Source organism: Prionailurus viverrinus, chromosome C1 (assembly GCF_022837055.1).
Source record: "Prionailurus viverrinus isolate Anna chromosome C1, UM_Priviv_1.0, whole genome shotgun sequence".
Lineage (NCBI taxonomy): Eukaryota > Metazoa > Chordata > Mammalia > Carnivora > Felidae > Prionailurus > Prionailurus viverrinus.
The window spans coordinates 180506692-180519598 of NC_062568.1; the positions used below are offsets into that span (position 1 = coordinate 180506692).

Consider the following 12907-nt stretch of genomic DNA (forward strand, 5'->3'; position numbering starts at 1 on the left):
GCGTGTGTGACAGATGTTGACATCCTTGGGGAAGGTAAAGCACAGGAAATGCACAGGACACAGGTAGAGTGGGAGACGGGGCCAGGTCAGGGAGGCCTTAGTGTAACAACACTAAGAAATTTGAGCCTTTTGAGTCCTTCTGCTATTTCCTTTCCAGGGTAGTTACTAATGGGCTGGGTCATAGCTATTCTTTGGCTCTGACCTCTTACCTCTAAGACTAAACTTTCGCACAGATACGTTCCACCATTTACGCACTACTGTTTCTTCCAAACCATTGTTTCTTCTGAATTCCCTTTCTGTCCACATTTACACCATCCAATCTGACAAGCAGTTATTGGGTCACTATATGCAAAGGACTGCTCCAGGAGCTGCCAGAGATATAGGTTTCATTTTGCTAAAACTTAGCCCTTATCCCAGTTCAGTCTAGTAGGTTAGTGTGTGGAGCTAGGAGGGGAGAGTGCAGGAAGGCGGATGGACAGCTAAGTATATATAGAGAGTGCACCTGTCTTGGGACATCTCCAGTGTCTGCCTCTCCTATCCCATCAGTTTCCAAACCTTCTTACATCAGGCTGTTTTCTCTCACCTGGGCTGCCTCAATAGCCTCATCACCCTGGCTGCCAGAGTGAAATGACTCAGCTAGAGGCAAACCCAAACCCCATGCAGGGACAGCATCTGCCTGGTTCATTGATGTGTCCCCGGTATTTACCACAGTCTCACACACAGTAGGTGTGAGATAAATATCAATAAATATCTGATAATACAAGCCTCATTGCAGCCTCCTCAGAAAGCTTCGCTGTTTCTCCTCTACTTCCAGAATAGAACCAAAGTGCCCTGGTTGGCCTTCAGGCCCTAGGGCATTTCAGCCACAGCTGGCTTCACTTCCTTTCGCCCACCCCCCCCACCCCCACCCTTTTCACTACCCTCAAGGCCAGTTTAGCTAGTGATTCACTGTTCCCACCTCGGGGCATTTGTATTCTCCCAAAGCCAAATCCTCCTAGCAGTCCTTTAATGCTAGGGTTCATCCAAGTTTATGGGCTCCCAGGGAAGGCTTCCTTACACAGCTGCTCCCTCTGGCTGAGACCTCCCTGCCACCCCAGGTCAGCCCATAGAACACACACTGCCTCGGTCCAACCCTCCCATCACCCTCTGGAGTGAAAGCTCAGGGGGAGAGGTCTGCTTAGTCCTGGAACTTTCCTCAGGGTCCTAAGCTGGGTGGGCCTGCCACAAACAGAGGATGTGTTGGTCACGTGGGTGGACAGTCACCAGAGGGCCCAGAATAAGACTGAGGGTCGGGAAGAAGCAAGGTGCACCTCTGGCGGGCCAGGGCCGGCCCAGGGCGACCTGATGGAGGCGAGCGGCAAGATGCCGAGGGAAGGGGTGGGGAGTCCCGGCTGGGCGTGCTTCCTGCCCCGGAATCTGGCGGCCCGCCCCTGCGCCCGCCCCTCGGGCCGAGCTCAGTCGGGGCCAATCAGCAGGCGCCCCCCGCCCGGCCCGCCCTGTCCCCCTCTGGTGACAGAAAGTCGGCCCAGCAGATGAGGAAGTGGCAGGCAGGCTGGCCTTGGGGACTTCTCTCTGGCCCTGCTCCTTCCAAGCCCTCCACTCCTGTCCGCCTGGCCCCCCACTGGTGAGTCTGGACCTTCCACGGGCGGGCTGCCCACGTGCCCGGGCACCCTGCCTAGCTGGCCCTGCCCTGCCCTGCCCTGCCCAGCCTGTGGGCGAGGCTGTTCCCGGACCGTGGGTGGGAGGTCCCAGCTCTCTGGGGCCGGCCCTGGCCGGCAGGCTCCCTCCGATCCCGGCTCCCATTTGCTCAAACCTAGGCCTTCTTCCACCACCTCTGGGTCTCGTCCCTCTGTGCCTCTTACCCTCCCTCTCCTTCGCTCCCTGCTCCTCTCTTCTCCCTTCCCCTCCCCCTTCCTTTGCCTGTCTCCTTTTCCCTTCCATCCATCTTAAAGGAAGGAAGCACCCAACCGAGTTCCCCTACCGGAGACACACCCAGTGCTTCTCAAGCTTGGGGAGAGGTCCTCTCCGGAGCCTAGAGCCACTCCTGACCTTCAGGGCGCATGAGTGTTTGTGGGAGGTGAACTTGAGTGGTGGCTGAGAGAGAGCGGGAGAGATAACCAGCTGGCAAACTCACATGGGTCAGGGAGGAACTGTGTGTCTGAGTGCAGGCCTATGCCAGGTAGGCCCTACCACAGGAGAGGCAGCGGACCAACAAAATCTGGTTGTGAATGAATGAATGACGAAGGTCATCCATGAAAAGAGACCTGTATGCATGACCCAAGGCAGGTGTGTGTCTGCGTGCGGTGTGGGTGGTTTTATGTTCATTCACCTCAAAGTGGAGTGTCCGAGTTTATGTCTGTGACCACATTTATCTGTGACTCACGTACGTGTGAGTAAACCCGTAAACCTGCGTGTGGGCCGTTTGCACATGGTGATGCAGGACCAACGAAGAGTGTTCTGGGTGTGTTGCCAGCGTGAATGGAGTGAGGAGCAGGTCTGAGTATCAGGAACTGCATGTCAAAGTCCGTGGAGGCTTGTTTGGGTGGTGTGTCAGAGGAGGGTGGTTGTCACCAGCAGGAGGTGTGAGGGCTCCGTGTGTACATATGTGTGCTGAGGGGGGGCAGGCAGTGGTCAGTCTGTCGATGGTGGTGGTGGGGAGAGCCATGCTAGAGGTGCTCTGTGCATACAGGAGGACTTGGGGCCTGACGGTGGTGGGGGCAGCTGGGGGTCGTCACGGAGGCTGGGGGAGCATCTGTGAGATGTGTGCCCCGTGAGTGTAGGAGGGGCACGGGTGCAGCCTCAGTGGATGTGTCAGAAGGTGTATTTTTCACTTGTATTTTTCACGTTGTTGTCTGGACGGAGGGAACCTGGCAGACTGGCGGGCAGGCAGCTCGCAGAGCATCTGCTGCCCTGGCCGTTTTAGGGCAAGGCTCGTCCCTCAGGGACCGCCCCGGCATCCCAGGCTCTCCTGGGGACCGGCTGGAGCTTTTGTGTCCCAGGGCGCCCTCCCCCGACATTCCTTCAGGCTCTGAGAGGGAGAGGGCCTAGCTCATTAGGACCCTCCCTAAAGGAGGGGAAGATTCCTGAGACCTCCCCCACTCACCCACCTCCTCACATGCCACTGGCTTCCCTGCCCCTCCCAGGGAGAGAAGGGTGATTGCACCCATTCTGAAGCAGGACAAACTGAGACTTTCTGGCTAGTTTAGGAGAAGATGCTGGGTGTGGGTTTTCAGCAGTTCTCTTGGGGCCAAGGTGAGCCCTGGGCTGAAGTCCTGTGAGGTTTCTGACTCAAAACTAAGCTAGAGCTTTAGGTCATCTGGCTGTCCAGGGTGGGTGGGTGGGTGGGTGGCGAGCCCCATGCTTTACTTGGCTTTCTCAATCCTGGTGGGTCCTGCTCCTCCGGGCCCTGACCTGTGGCCTAGCCCCACCCTCCACCTCATGCGCAGTGCAGCGGGGGCGGGCGGAGGGCGGGCCTCTGCCAGATCTAGTCGGACAGGTGGAGCCGGGGCTGGAGTCTCAAAGGCTCCTGAGTCTCAAAGGCTCCGGAGTGGAAGGGCTGGAAGGGGTGCCGGAGAGGAGGAGAGCCAGGAGTTGCGAGAGACGCTGGAGGTGAGAGCCTGGGGGGGCAGAGGAGAGGAGGAAGGGGCAGGAGGGAACCGGCGTCCCGAGAGACCAGCATCCCGAAGGTGGACCGGAGCGGTTGAAGGGGAGGATCCCTGGGGAGAAGACAGAACCAGAGCTGGAGAGGTGGGAGACTGGTGGGGAAGGGAGAAGCGGTCATTCCGGAGAGGAAAGGTAAGACTCTCCGGAAAGAGGCCGGACTTGGAGAGTTCCCCTGCAGAGAAAGAGGGGAGGAGAGGTCTGAGGGTGAGAATCTCTGGAGGAGCAGAGAGTGAGGGGAGGCAAGTGAGGTGTGGAGCGGAGGGCGGGATCTGTCCTTCCCAGCAGGCAGGTGGGATGTGCGGGGAAGCGGTGCCCTGGCCAGACGGCTTCCTACCCCCAATCCCCAGCAATTCCTTCCTGTCAGTCTTCTGTCCTTTATGCAGGGAGGTGTCGGGAGTTGTCTCATCTGGTCTGCTTCCTGTCTGTGGGTCAAGGGTGGGATGGGGGCATGGTCAGCCCTGACACCCACCCTCCATACCTCCCCAGAATCCTTAGCCAGGATGGAGGCAGTTGTGAACTTGTACCAGGAGATGATGAAGTATGCAGGTAAGATGCCGTCTACCCTTCTTTTCTCCTGTCCTGGGATCCCTGGATCTAGGGCTGTCTCCTAATGGAGAGTCCCTGTGAACCCGTTGACCCTTTGTGACCTGGCCCCATGTCTGTACACCTGGTGGGCACCCTTTGGGACCCCGTGACCCTTTCTGACTCCTTGACCCTTATTCTACAGATCCTCGGGTCCAGGGCTACCCTCTGATGGGGTCCCCCCTGCTAATGACCTCCATCCTCCTGACCTACGTGTACTTCGTTCTCTCACTTGGGCCTCGCATCATGGCCAATCGGAAGCCCTTCCAGCTCCGGGGCTTCATGATTGTCTACAACTTCTCCCTGGTGGCGCTCTCCCTCTACATTGTCTATGAGGTGGGCCCCTGGCATGTCTAGGTTTTAATTCCTGCTGGCAGGATAAGGGGCAGGCCTTGTGGCCAGAGCATGGCATCTCCTTTCCAGAGAGGCTGAAATCCATTTCTTCAGCTAGATAGCAAGAGGGATCGGGCAGGGTGGAACTCTGGTGGTCTAATCCACACCCCTTCCTAGTTCTTGATGTCTGGCTGGCTGAGTACCTACACCTGGCGCTGCGATCCTGTGGACTATTCCAACAGCCCGGAGGCACTAAGGGTAAGTAGGGACAGGCGTAGTGTGGGGTGGGTAGGTTATAAGCAACCTGGGGATAGGAGTTTGGGTGTGACTTGGGCTCCTGGCCCAATTTAGGGAAGTTTTTGGAGTAGCATGGGTGTCCTAAGGCTGCCTGACTTCTTGCAGATGGTTCGAGTGGCCTGGCTCTTCCTCTTCTCCAAGTTCATCGAACTGATGGACACGGTGAGTGGTTATAGGAGAGGTGAGAACCTGTAGGGAGAAAGGAGAGGCCCTGGCTCAGAAACCCCTTTCCTTTCCACACTCTTCTCAGGTGATCTTTATCCTCCGGAAAAAAGACGGACAGGTGACCTTTCTACATGTCTTCCACCACTCAGTGCTTCCTTGGAGCTGGTGGTGGGGGGTAAAAATTGCCCCAGGTGAGTGGTGAAGGCCACCGGGGGAAGAGGGGCAGGCATGGAGGACCAGCAGCTCAATTCTTCTGACCTTGTTCATTGTCCCCTCACAGGAGGAATGGGCTCTTTCCACGCCATGATCAACTCCTCTGTGCATGTCGTCATGTACCTGTACTATGGGTTGTCTGCCCTTGGCCCTGTGGCTCAGCCTTACCTGTGGTGGAAAAAGCACATGACAGCCATCCAGCTGGTGAGGGGCCTGGCCCATAACTGTCCCAACCTTCTGGTCTGGATCCTACCTTTATCCAACCTGCCTTACCTTTGACCCCATCCCTCCACACTCCACATTCAGTCTTTCTCTGCCACCTCTCACTGTTCCCTCTGACCCTTGCCTTCCTCCATTCTAGATCCAGTTCGTCCTGGTCTCCCTGCACATCTCCCAATACTACTTCATGCCTAGCTGTAACTACCAGTATCCAGTCATCATCCACCTCATCTGGATGTACGGTACCATCTTCTTCGTGCTGTTCTCCAACTTCTGGTATCACTCCTACACCAAAGGCAAACGGCTCCCCCGTGTACTTCAGCAAAATGGAGCTCCAGGTACTGCCAAAGTCAAGGCCAACTGAGAAACATGGCCTACCTAGGCGCCCACCTAAGTGCCTCAGGACTGTGCCTTGGGCAGCATCTGACATTTTTCTTCCCACCTATACCTGTGACCAGGGCTTATGTGGTCAGGACTGAGCAGGGGACAGGTCCTCCCCTCCCCACAGCTGGTACACAGGGACCACAGCTTCCGTTCCTCACCCACTTCTGGCCAGCTCCAAGGATGTGGCCTCATTGCCCTCTGCCACTCTGGAGCTGGGGGCTTGAAAGGGCTGGATACTTATTTCCCCCTCCCTGCCTTAAACTTGGGAGAGGAGCACTCAGGACTGGCCCTCAACCAGGGTCTTGTGGCCTTTTTCCTCACACTGAAGAGGTCAGCAATAATCTGTCACTGTGGACCCAGGATCCCTCCTCTACCCACGGTGAAGCAGAAGCTTCTTGGCCAAAGGTCAGGGTGGGTGGGGGGCCTGGGAATACAGCCTGTGGAGGCTGCTCCCTCGCTTATGTCTCCATTAAAAGTGACAGAGAAAACCACCGAGGCTGTGTGTGTGTACATGTGTGAATGAAAGAGGTGCTAGCCTTATTATCTGCAAACAGGAGGGATGGTTCTGGCTCTCTGATGACAGACAGCAGAGAGGAGGCTCTGGGAAGGCTGGGACAGAGGTCATGCAAGGAGAAGAGAGACAGACATGACTTTATTAGAAAAATAAAAAACAAAAACAAAAAACTGAGGTGATGAGTTGGTCCTCAACGGATGCCTTGGTGAATGAGGCTGCTTTTGGCTGCACTGGCTTTCTCCCGCTCCCGCCGCCGTGCAGGGTCCAACTCAAAGCAGCGCCACAGCCTCAGGGTCTCATCTGCTGCTGCCGATGCCACCGTGGCCCCGTCTGGGCTCATGGTCAGACTTAGGACCCGGGCAGTGTGACCTGGGGCATGAGGATGAAAAAAGTGAGAGTAGAGCATAGGAATGTAGACATACCTACAGCCTCCAATATTGAGGGCCACCTACCTTTTTTTTTTTTTTTAATACCTCTGAGGTATTTAATTCACATACCATAAAACTCATCCTTTTAAAGTATGCAATTCATTGGCTTTTAGTATTTCCAAAGTTGTGCAACCATCACAACAGTAATTCCAGAACATTTTCATCACTCCTCACCACCTTCTCCCCATAGCCCCTAGCAACCATCAGTCTGTTTTTATTTCTTTGCATTTGCCTCTTCTGGACATTTCAACGTTTATTTATTTTTGGGACAGAGAGAGACAGAGCACGAACAGGGGAGGGGCAGAGAGAGAGGGAGACACAGAATCGGAAACAGGCTCCAGGCTCTGAGCCATCAGCCCAGAGCCTGACGCGGGGCTCGAACTCACGGACCGCGAGATCGTGACCTGGCTGAAGTCGGACGCTTAACCGACTGCGCCACCCAGGCGCCCCTAAGATTTTATTTTATTATTTTTTTTTTTTTATTTTTTTATTTTCAACGTTTTTTATTTATTTTTGGGACAGAGAGAGACAGAGCATGAACGGGGGAGGGGCAGAGAGAGAGGGAGACACAGAATCGGAAACAGGCTCCAGGCTCTGAGCCATCAGCCCAGAGCCTGACGCGGGGCTCGAACTCACGGACCGCAAGATCGTGACCTGGCTGAAGTCGGACGCTTAACCGACTGCGCCACCCAGGCGCCCCTCTTCTGGGCATTTCAACAGTCGTATGATATGTGACCTTTTGTGTCTGGCTTCTGTTATTTGGAACCTACCTTTAAGCTCAGCCACCTTGGCCATGGTTGGGTATTTCCAAATAACCAACTGGTTCTGGGCAAAGCCGTGGCCCGAGATGAGCTCCTTGTAGTGGGGAGACCAGAGGATGGAGCACACCTGTGGAGAGAGAATGGCATGTGGGCTCAACAGAGCCGATGCTACTCAAATCAGAACTAACTCCATTCGAGCATTAGGCACCCTGCCAGGTGCCACAGACTCAGACTTGAATAACCACAGTTCTTACAAAAGTTTTTTCAGAGTTAAAAAATTGTTATCCATTTTACAGATAAAGAATCAAGCAGAAGGAACTTCAAGTTGCCTAAGATCACATGCGAGTCTAGAAGGTGACAGAGCCAGAATTTGAACTCTGGCTCCAGAGTCAAAGTCTAGAATGAAGGCTGCATGGGGGAGAGGAGGGTAGAAGAGGAGGAACCTGGAGTGGGTGGGAGACCCACCAGCAAGGGCTTCAAATTTCACTCCAATGGATGTGGATGAAGTTGCTGTAGGTGATAGGGAGCTACTGCAGGGTTTTAGCAGTCACAGACCACCCAGACCCAGTGCAGAGGACAGACTGCAGGAGATAAGAAAAGAATGCTGTGAGACCAGTGCAGGGGGCCTCCAGTGAGAAGAAAAGTGAGGCTTAGGGGAGAGACACACGTGAATGATATCCTGAGGCAAAAATGATGTGTCTTGGTGACTAAGTGAAGATAATGAAAGATTCTAGGAAGTTCTCCAGATTTCTGAGTAAGTTCTATCCCTCTTAAACAATTAAGAGGAGGAGAAACACATTTCAGGGAAATAAGTGACAAATTTAATTTAGGGCATATTAGGATGGTGCCACCTATAGGACATGAGGTTGGAGTTAAGCCACAGACAGAAGTGTGGCCTGGAGATCATGAATGAGAGTGGAGCCAGAATTTTGGAAACCATCGGGCATAGAGTTGATGAAGCCACTGGAAGGAACACGGTTGCCCACGGAAGACCACACAGAGTGGGAACACCTTCTGGGAGGGAGGGGCTGGAACAGGTAAAAGACTACCTGGGATTGGGCATCCACAGCACTCAGACAGGCCCCAGAGCAGACGTTCCAGATGCGAATGTGTCGGTCACTGGTACCCCCTCCAGTTGCCAGGACGTTGGACTGCCAGGGACACCAGGCTACAGCCTGGGTAGGATAAAGGTGGGGTCAGCAGGTACTAGAGCTAGACACTGGTCACAGGGTAATCCCGTCTAACCCTGCTGTCCCATCTCCCCTTAACAGTCCCCAGGTTCTGGGCAAGGGTAAGCAGAGGACCCAACCTAGCCCCATTCTCACCTTGACAGCCCCTTGATGCTGGGTGAATGTCTGCAGGGGAACCCAGCCACCCTCTCCAGGAGCACTAGGCCACACATTGACCAAGTTATCGTTGCCACCACTGGCCAAATGTCGTCCATCTGGGGCCCAGCGCAGCCCACACACCTCCTGGCTGTGGCCAGTCAGTGTGGCCACATGGTGTTCTGCTACCCGAACATCATGGTGGTGGATATGGCCAGAGCGTGAGCCACTGCATGAGGGAAGAAGGGAATCAGGTTCTGTGGCAGGGCCAAACACTGCCAGCAGGACTGAGCTGCTTCCATTCAGAAGTGTACATCTGGGGAGAGCTGGCAAAAATCGCACATTGATTTTGCAACAGACTCGCTAAAACCACTAACCTGGACAGGATATAGCTGTTCCAGCATAGGGAGCCCACTCGAGCCGAATGACTGGTCATGTTTCGAAGCCGCTTCTGCTGCTGCACATCCCATAGCTAGAGAGAGAAGGCTGCTAGGATCAGAGATTGCAACTTGCCATTAACATCCTCCTGCTGGACAAGCCCCCTGTCTGGGCACAACAGAACTGCAGCACAGGGATAAGTCTCACCTGCACCTCGGCACTGCTGGTGCCCACAGCTAGGTAGTTGCCCTCTTTTATCCAGGCCACAGAAGATATATAGTCCCCAGGCTGCTCCATTTGCAGCAGCTGCAAGATGTCACCAGAGCTAGCACTCCACAAGTACACACTGTTGTCCAACGCCACAGCCAGTACATTCCCAGAGCTCCAGTCCACAAGGTTCAGGTCTGCCAGAGCAGGGAAAGGGAGGAGAATGAGCTTCCTTGTTTGTCTGGTCCCCAGGCCCTCTTCCTCTGTCCAATGGGCAAAGGGAAGGCTGCACTTACAGTAGTCATTCCGGATTTCAGGGGCGTCCAAGATACGGTCTGGTAGGGAAGGAATGTAACGGCAGGTCTTCCGGCTGGAGCCAGGCGTGGCCTTCTGGCTATAAAGCACTTTCAGTCTGTTCTGGTAACCTGTGGCAACCGAATACGTCTTGACAGTGGGAAAACTGACTCCAGTGGGAAAACTGACTCCTCCCCTGCTCCTGGCGAGGAAGGCCAGAGACGCACCTCCCCTCCCTTCAGTCTTAGGTGGGAAGAGCAGACAGGCATCTCCCCTCAACCCTGGGAATGGGCCAACACCTCCCTCCAAGAAGGAAGAACTTCAGGTCTTACCCTCTGGGGCATTTTGTGGTTTTCCACTGAGCCGAAGGATCTTGGCTTCCTCCACATCAAAGCCGTTCAGATTCAAAGCCCAGGCTTTCTGATGTTCCTGGCACAAAGGGTGGTGGTGAGGCAGGATGGCATGATCCAAAGTACACAGGGTACACAAAGTACACTCTTGCCTTAAGCCCCTCTGGGCCACATACCTTCTTGGTGGGCGTCTGGCTATTTTCAGGCTGGTTCTCCTTGCTTAGGAGGAAACTGGCCACTTCCATCTGGGAAGCGCTGCGATGGGGGATATAGCGGTCACCACCAGGTTTGCTGGGAGTGGTCTGTGCCTTGGAGCTAGATTTGCCTGGGCCGGGGAGAGGGAAGCCAGAGTCTGAGCAGGCTCCTGAGGGAGAAGGCCTGAAGGCCGCTCTCAGCCGTTCCCTCTTCCTCCCCGTGTCCCGCCGCACCCCACTGACCGGGTGTTCGGCTTGGGGTCCTGCCTGCGCTGTGGGATCGGTTGGCGGCCCGCATGGGTGAGGGGGCCGGTCCCGCAGCTTCCTTAGCTTTGCGCTGCCAGCGCGCAGGGGGTGCATTGGGGATGGGTGCATCCAGCTGCAGCAACGAGTGCAGGTCACTCTCGAACACGAACTGCGCCATGGGAGCGTCTGCAGGAGGAGGGGTCCTTGGAGTGGATGCCCGCGGAGCCCTGAGGAAGAGGCGACCGTGCTCTGCCTGGGACCGCCGGCCACACACTCAGAACCAAGCCGGCCCCAGCCCGTCCGGGTCTCGGAGCACGGGCTGCATACCCACCCCAGCTCGACCCACACGGCCCTTACCTCCAGCTCCCACTAGATTCCGATCCCAGACCGGTCTCTGCAGTGCCGGCCTCCGCTTCTTAAACTCTCCGCTCTGAGCACTCATTGGCTCCTTCAAAACCCAACCGTCGCAACCGTCGCCTTCAGCCATTGGCCTTTCACGGCACAGGAGGCGGGTCTTCCGGTGCAAGTCACAGGTCTCACGAGAATCCAGTCGTGGAGCGTGATTTGAAGAGTGAGAGAGTTGAGGCCTGTCTCCAGAGAACTGGTGTCGGAAAGAGAGAGGGGCGGGGAGGGGCGCGCCTGGGGGCGGGGCCTGAGCTGCCACTGCATTCCGGAGTCGCTTCCATTCATTCTTCAGCCTGCCCTCTTCGGCCCTTCATAGTTAAAGCGTCCATGTGGATCGTATTTATGATGCAGAAATGCAGAAGTGACCTAAAGCACTTGAGCCCTTCAGAGAAGGGAAAGGAGGCAGGTGGGTAGGGGTGGGGAACGAGTTGAGAAGCTTAGGAGCAGAAAGAAGGTCAGACCTAGTTAGTTTGGTGCCTGTAGGAACACTGCCAGGAAGGACGTAACCTGTGTGGGGGTTTTGTTTGTTTGTTTGTTTTTGTTTTTTGAGAGGGGGCGGAGGGGCAGAGGGAGAGGGAGAGAGAATCCTAAACAGGGTTTCTCTGAGGGAACCGGATGTGGGGCTCTATCCGTAGACCCTGGGATCTTGACCTGAGCCAGACTCTCAACCGACTGAGCCACCCAGGCGCCCCACGTGTGTTAGTTTTAAAAAACTGTGTTGTTGTTGTTTTGCAAACAGGGAAAATGAAGCTGAAAAAGGGATGAATTCCTTAAGGTTAAAAAAAAAGATCAGGATTCAGACTTGCCTGTCTGGAGATAGGATTGAACTGCCTTCTGAAAGACATTGTGGCTTTACCCCCATGGGGCTTTAGAGGTGTCAGGAATTTTGAAGATCCACTAGGCTAACTTGTGCGTGGTGCATCCTCCCCATTCTGGCAACATACCCCTATTTTACACATGGAAAAACCAAGGCCCAGGGAAGGGATTTGCCTGTGACCACACAGTTTGTGGGAAGCCAGGTTTGACTCCCATTCAGTCAAATCCGCTAATAATGACTTGAATGAATTGTGTGAATGTGCTTAGAGGTGAAGTGGCAATAATAAAGATAATAATGGGTACCATTTATTGGCCATCTACTAACGACTGTGTTTAAACAGTTTACACACATTATTGAGCTTAATCCTTAATCCCATAGGGCAGATACTCTATCTCCTTTTGACAGAGAAAGAAACGGTCAGAAAAAGGTTAGAAATGTGCCCAAAGGCATATAGCCAAAAATAAATAGTGGAGCCAAACTATCTGGCTAGCCCCTGCACTCCTAACCAAATGCTATACTGTCCCAGAGAGAGAGGCTAGAAAAATCATGTTTTCAATCATTACCTTAGGTCAACTCTGATGATGATAGAGAAAAATCTAGGGCTCTTAGCCCAAACTTACTATCATTATTATCTTTGACTTTGAAGCATTCCTGTTTGTTGTTGTTGTTGTTTATTTCCAATTACCTAGACGACTTGGGGTTGGCAACTGGGAGCCCCTGAAACCCAGAGGAAAGGTTATCTAGAGTCAGGCTGGTCAGGGCCTCAAATGTTAAGCTAAGGAGTTTGAACTCTATCTGCTGGGCATTGTGGAATCAGTGAGTTTCTGTATAGGGAAGGGCCAAACAAAACATATCTGAATGCAGGACAGGGCCAGCAAGCTTCTGGAGTAAGGGAAACTGTAGAGAAAAAGGAAAGGGTAAGTAAGGGGACAACCTTGGGGAATTCATACATTTTAAAATAAAAGAATGAAAGAAGCCAGTGGAGATTATACTGACATGGACCTTCAAGGGGGAGGAATTTCATATATGCAAAATGGTCAAGAAGAATGATGACAGAAAAGGCCAGATTTGGCCACTGACATATAAGTCATCAGTGACCTGGGAGAGAGCTGGATCAGAAGAATGCATGCTT

At 54.1% G+C, this 12907-nt stretch overlaps 2 protein-coding genes across 5 annotated transcripts; one reads left to right on the forward strand and one right to left on the reverse strand.

Moving 5' to 3' along the window:
• The first annotated feature begins 1470 nt into the window (after positions 1 to 1470).
• On the forward strand, positions 1471 to 6347 carry ELOVL1 (ELOVL fatty acid elongase 1). Of its 2 annotated transcripts, none has more exons than XM_047873470.1 (8): positions 1471 to 1624; positions 4150 to 4209; positions 4391 to 4581; positions 4756 to 4836; positions 4981 to 5037; positions 5126 to 5231; positions 5321 to 5457; positions 5615 to 6347. In XM_047873470.1, exons 2-8 carry the CDS (start codon positions 4164 to 4166, stop codon positions 5834 to 5836), a joined length of 840 nt encoding a protein of 279 aa, XP_047729426.1. In that variant the 5' UTR covers positions 1471 to 1624; positions 4150 to 4163; the 3' UTR covers positions 5837 to 6347. The 2 variants fall into 2 exon arrangements, with proteins under 2 accessions (XP_047729426.1, XP_047729427.1); XM_047873471.1 differs by lacking the exon at positions 1471 to 1624 and adding an exon at positions 3444 to 3609.
• A 141-nt stretch (positions 6348 to 6488) lies between these two features.
• CDC20 (cell division cycle 20) lies at positions 6489 to 11122 on the reverse strand. 3 transcript variants are annotated; one of them, XM_047873466.1, is made up of 11 exons: positions 10911 to 11122; positions 10551 to 10739; positions 10290 to 10438; positions 10096 to 10192; positions 9766 to 9894; positions 9470 to 9666; positions 9262 to 9356; positions 8885 to 9113; positions 8609 to 8734; positions 7569 to 7686; positions 6489 to 6739 (listed from the first exon to the last, which is right to left on the reverse strand). In XM_047873466.1, exons 1-11 carry the CDS (start codon positions 11038 to 11040, stop codon positions 6561 to 6563), a joined length of 1638 nt encoding a protein of 545 aa, XP_047729422.1. In that variant the 5' UTR covers positions 11041 to 11122; the 3' UTR covers positions 6489 to 6560. The 3 variants fall into 3 exon arrangements, with proteins under 3 accessions (XP_047729422.1, XP_047729423.1, XP_047729424.1); XM_047873467.1 differs by having other exon boundaries at positions 10551 to 10780; positions 10911 to 11046; XM_047873468.1 differs by having other exon boundaries at positions 10551 to 10806; positions 10911 to 10939.
• Between the last annotated feature and the right edge of the window lie 1785 nt (positions 11123 to 12907).